General features: G+C 67.0%; 1 protein-coding gene across 1 annotated transcript; it reads left to right on the top strand.

Annotated features, from left to right (window-relative positions):
* Positions 1 to 2,036: 2,036 nt before the first annotated feature.
* Positions 2,037 to 5,015, top strand: MNEG_13542 (structure-specific recognition protein 1; the record flags this gene model as incomplete). Its single annotated transcript, XM_014037986.1, has 6 exons — positions 2,037 to 2,265; positions 3,418 to 3,521; positions 3,866 to 4,003; positions 4,259 to 4,309; positions 4,587 to 4,667; positions 4,884 to 5,015. Coding segments are annotated over 6 exons (735 nt in total), but the record flags the coding sequence as incomplete, so codon positions are not given.
* Positions 5,016 to 5,446: the final 431 nt, after the last annotated feature.

Below are 5,446 nucleotides of genomic sequence, written 5' to 3'. Positions count from 1 at the left end.
CCCCCTCCACCCCCTCCCCGTCTCTCCTCGGGACAAATGACCCGCCTCTGTTGCGCCTCACGCGATTGCATTGGTGCCCCCATCATATTCAGGGGGCCCCAAAGGTTTTTCAGCCGAACGTGCGCCGCCGCTGCCCCCCTCTCTGTCGAACTTCCATCCCATCGGGCCGCGCCGTTTGCGTAGTGCAAAGCAGCCCAGGATGAGCTACAGTATTTTCGCCCGCCGCCCGAGGGGCGTCCGCCTGCGCGCGCGCCCACCGGGCCGCGCAGCCCGGCGCGCCCGGCTGCCGTGCCGGGCCCTTTCGTATTGCGTCTGGCAGGGGCCGTCGTTGCTGGTACGGGGCCGTGGACGCGGCCGCGCCCGTTGCTTTGCGCCTGCCCGCATCTCTTAGCCCTCTCTTGCGCCCCCCATCGTGACCCCAGCCGCACCTTGGCGCGCCGCGCCGCCGCCGGCCACCCGTTTGTGCGAGCACGCCGGACCTCCCTCCCGCGGCAACAGAGGGAGGATTCGCGAAGATCTCCGCAAAAATCTTCGCAATGATCTCAGCGGTGGCGCTCACTTGCTTCCTCAAAGGGTGCCCGGCCGGCGCCCGCCCCGCATCGCATGCCTTTCCTGTCGCCTTTGCTTGATTCGGGACCCTCGCTCATCCCGCGCGGCATCGCCCGTGGGCTGCCAGACCAGTTTTGGGGCCAGCACACACGTGCTCGCACAGCAAAAAGCAAGCAGGCCGCGCCGCAGCGCCGCCGCCCGCGGACGATGGGGCGGCCGCCACGGCGGCGGCCGGCCCGTGCGCCGCAGCCGCCCTGGCGCGGGTCATTTGCGGGGGCAGTGCCAGTGCGGCATGGCCCGCCGCACGGCCCCGCCACCGGCCTCATACCTCAGTGCCCCCGACTCTGTTTCATATCCGTCCTGCCCGTCAACATACGAGCGCGGCGGCCCCAAGCTCCTGCGCGATGGGCGCCCGCCCGCGCTCCACCCGCCCGCCCCACCGCCGGCCCCTGCCTCCCCGATTCCCCCGGATTCCTCCCATGCAGCGCCCCATGTTCTTTAGCAGCTTCCTTATCACTTCTGAGCGGCAGAACTTCCCAGCAAGATGTGAACGTGGCAGACGGATTAGAGACTCGCGCCCGCCGCTGCCTCGGCGGCCGCAGGCATGGGACCCGGCCAAAGCGGCAACACAAGATTTCTGGTGCACGTGCACAAACCTGCAAAATTGTTGAGTGTAGGCTGGGCGGCGTCCGCTTTGGGGGCTTGGCAGCCACACCCCAGCGCCCGCCTGGCACCTTCTTCCTTCGTCCTGTGTGTAAACTCAACTGCATTTGCGCGCACGTCGAACGGGAGGGAAGCAAGGTCGAGAGGGGGGTGGGGCGACATGGGTGGGTGGTGCCAGGATGGGTGGTTCGGTGTGAGTGTGGGGTTTGGGGGCTTGGGTGGGGTGATAGGAGTGACGGCTCGATGGCAGCAGGGGGCATGGGGGGCTCGATGGATTGAGCACCAGCGATGCGAAATTTTATGGAGGGTCAATCAGCTCAGGGTGTGATGTTGGTGTATTTGCATGTAGGCATATGGCTTGTCCCTTGCGTGCATATGGTTTTGCATGCGTGCCTGCTGTCTGGTTGCGCTGTTTGCTGGCGAGCAAGCCTCCTCATTGGTGGGCTCAGGCTCTTCTCTCGTTCATACAGCCTGTCGTTTTTGTCTCTGCAAACCTGCGCTTCCGGGAGTCGCGTTCACCTGCTGAAAAGAGGGACGGCCAGCTGTTGCAGCAGGTGCAGCTGCAGGGCTAGAGGGGCGGTCACCTTGGCACAGGTGCCCCCCTGGGTAATTCAAGGCCACGGCAAAGCAGGACTTTTTCTTGGCCCCGTGCAGAGCAGGAGCGCGCAGGGTGGATAGAACCTCTCCCAGAGCCGTAGCCCCGGCCGCCGTGCGGGGTGCTCCTGGCTTCAGCGCTGACGTTCAGGCACCTGCACCCGCAGTCGCTGGTGTTCCGGGGCGGCGGGACGCCGGCGAAGCGCGCCTGCCTGCGCCACCGCCAGTAGGCCCCAAAGAAGGCGCAGCTGCGCGGCTGGGATGTGGGGGGCTTGCAGATCACTGAAGACCACTTTGGCTGGGCCCCGCCAGAGTTTGAGGCCAAGATGCCTGCTACTGCGGAGTGGGCTGCGCTGCAGTCAGGTGCAGCTGTGAAACCGGAGGGCGAGGCGGCGGAGGGCCAGGCGGCGGCGGGAGAGGGGAAGTGGGAGACGGAGGAGGGGGCAGACGAGGAGGAGGGTGCAGATTAATGACTCATACAACTGCAGACAGTTGGTCTGCTCGGTGTCAGATAGTCCTACCCAATCGGAGGAGTGAAGCTCCACAGCAGTTCCATATGTCCTGTGCAGATAGAGTTGCCACACATGGTGGTCGTGTTGGTGGGTGCAGGCAGGGCAGTCAATGTTCCAGGATAAGTGTAGATGCCAATGCATTGCTCAGCGCATCCGGGGAATCATCCTGCCGTGGGCTGGGCGCCGGGGCCACGGGACTGGACCAGTTGCGGCTTGAGCGGACCTGTCGTGCTGTGCACAGCAAGAGCAGCGAGGTGGCTGCGTGGACGGCATGACATGCCGTGCGTCTCATAACAAAACTCGTGCAATATGCAGCATCATCAAATTTTTTTTCGACACTTCATATGCAAGGGTGCATTTACACCCACCCTCCCGCCTAGAGCTACGTGATCTGGAGGGGCTCGCTGCGGACCTCCACGCCGAAACACTAACTTTTTACATAATAGTAGCATAGATCTGCTGCCAGCGTCCCTCTGGTGGACGCGAGCTGGGCAGGATGGCCGAAGCCGGGGCAAATCACCAGTATGGCAACATCTCACTAAGCAGTCGCGGAGGAGCGGTGAGATGATAGCAATAAAATGCTTCTTGCACCGGGCACTCGAGCATGCCGATCCGCAATGCTACCTGTGCACACGTGTGCGCGCGCGCATCCCCGCCCGCTGCGCAGCGTGCCGGCGTGCTGCGTGTCAATCCAAACGGCCTCGTATGGCGGAGCCAAGCTGGCGGGCAGACCGTGGATGTCAAGAGAGACGGTGCGCGGGCGCAGTTCGCCGCAGCCGGCCCGGCAGCCGCTCGCGGGCGTGAGGTCTGCGGGTGATGGTGGGGTTCCCTGCCCCTTTGCCACGGAGCCGTCCCAGCCCCCGGCGTTTCGGCACGAGGCATTGGACGCTCAGCACCACCAGAAAAATGGGCCACCGGCATGAGTCGGGCCGTTCCATACGCCTACACAAGCCCTGGCAGGAAGGGTGCAAGCAGCTGTCGAGCGGCGGCGCCCGGCACCCCAGCACCGCCGACCTGCCAGCGCCGCCGACGCCCGCCGGCGCCCGCCGGCCATTCGCGCGCGCGCGTGCACTCACGTGCGCTCCTGCCTGGCCTGCAGATGTGACCGGGCTGCTGTGGACGAAGACCGGCGGCCGCGGCTGCCAGCTGGGGGTCACCCGCAGAGAGGGGGCCACGGTCAACTTTGTGGGCTTCAGGGACAAGGTGCGCGTCGAACGTGATCTGATGTGATCTGATGTGATCTGACGTGGCCATGCCGAGCAGACGGCATGGTTCAGGGACGAAGCGTGCTTGGCCGGGCTGGTGGTGCAGCCCGCTGCTGAGCTGGCCGTCGCCTGGGGTCGGCGCGGCGACGCCCGCGAAGCCCCGCGGCCCGCGGCCCGCAGCCCCCTCCCCCGCCGCCGCCCCAGCGCGTGAGCGCCAGCAAGCGCCTGCGCGCCCGTCCGCGTACCTCCCCTCTCTAATCCCAGTCCCTCCGCTCCCAACCCCTGTACACCCCACCAAACATCAACCTCTACCCCCCCCCCCCCCAACAACACAAACCAAAGGACTATGAGTCCCTGTCTGAGTTCTTCCAGGCCTCCTACAGCACGCCCCTGCAGCAGCAGCAGCTGGCGGTGTCGGGCGGCAACTGGGGCAGCGTGTCGCTCAGGGGGTCCAGCCTCAAGATGGCGCGCGACGGGAAGGTGGGGGGGCGGGGGCATGCCCGGGTGCCAGCGCGGGGACGTGCAGTGTGTGTGCGTGCGGGTGTGATGTCCCATTGTGTGTTTGTGTGTATGTGTGCATGTCTGGTGAGGGTTTGTGGAAGGAGTCATGTGCAGAGGGGCATCGGGGGCGGGCAGAGTGCAGCAGCCAGGCGGCTTGCCTCTGCCGGCGCGTCGCTGCGCGCAGCCTTGTGCCCCGCAAGAGAGCGGGCCCTCCACAACTGCCGCGCCGCCCAGGTGCTGTTTGAGGTCCCACTGCCCGACGTCAGCCAGGCGCAGCAGGCCAAGGTGCGGCGCCCCGCGCCTGCGCCCGCACCCGCCCCTCTCGCCGGTATTGCCGCTGCCGCCCAGCCGCCGGCCCCACTGCGCGGCCGCCGCCTTGCGGCCGCCGCCGCCGCCCTTTGCGCCCAGCGCCCTCCCCCGGGGCCGGCCGCCTCGCCCTCCCCAGTGCTCCGCGTGTGACGTCACCCGGCTGTCACGGGCACCCCACTTCCCCTCCCTCCACGGGGCGCCTGCCCCATGAACCCCTCGCTCGTGTCGTGCGGTGATCGCATATGCTCCGCAGGACGAGGTGATGCTCGAATTCCACGTCGACGACACCGCGGCGGACGACAAGGAGGACACCCTGGTCGAGATGGCCTTCCACGTGGGTGATCTGATGATCTGATGATCTGGTGATCTGGTGATCTAGTGATCTATCGCAGTGGAGAGGTTCCAGGAGTTCTGAGGGGCGATCAGGGTGGACGCCGGGCCCGCCTCGCACTCGGCCTCACTGGCGGTGCTGGGTGTCGTGCGCTGGCGGTGCGTCATGAACCAGGCCATATGCATGTGGCCCGGCCCCTCGCCTCCCTTGTGCGCGCAGGTGCCGCCGGGCTGCAAGGACTGGGCGCCCGCCGCGCCGCCGCCGCCGGCGGACGGCGCAGACGGTGCGCCGCCGCCCGCCGCGGAGCCGGCGGCAAAGGTGAGCATCCCCGTGCCGCGGCGGCAGCGCTGAGCATGGCCGGCCCCGGCGCGCGAGTGGCGTTGCGGCCAGCGCGCAGCGGGCGTTGTCGGCGCAGCAGCTTGTTTCCGCGCAGCCGCGCTGCCCTGACGCCGCCCCTGGGCTGCCCTTTCCCCTCGCCCCGTCAGCATGCCGGCGTGGTGGCTGCTATCTCATTCACCCCTCCACCCTCCAAACCCACGGCCCAGCCCGGGCGGAACCCCTGGGCCTCCTTGCCGCACTCCTGCGACGCACGCGCCCCTTTCACACTCGCGTCGCTCCAGGCACCCCGCCCTAACCACTCGCACGCGCACACAACACTGACTTCCACACTTGCGCACGCGCGCGCACACACACACACACACACACACACACACACACACACACACACACACACACACACACAATATCAACCCCACCCACACAGACCCGCCCACATTCATACA

This window comes from Monoraphidium neglectum, assembly GCF_000611645.1.
Source record: "Monoraphidium neglectum strain SAG 48.87 unplaced genomic scaffold scaffold03890, whole genome shotgun sequence".
Lineage (NCBI taxonomy): Eukaryota > Viridiplantae > Chlorophyta > Chlorophyceae > Sphaeropleales > Selenastraceae > Monoraphidium > Monoraphidium neglectum.
The sequence above is the reverse complement of the archived record's forward strand: the minus strand, read 5'-3'. Positions and strand labels throughout refer to the sequence as shown.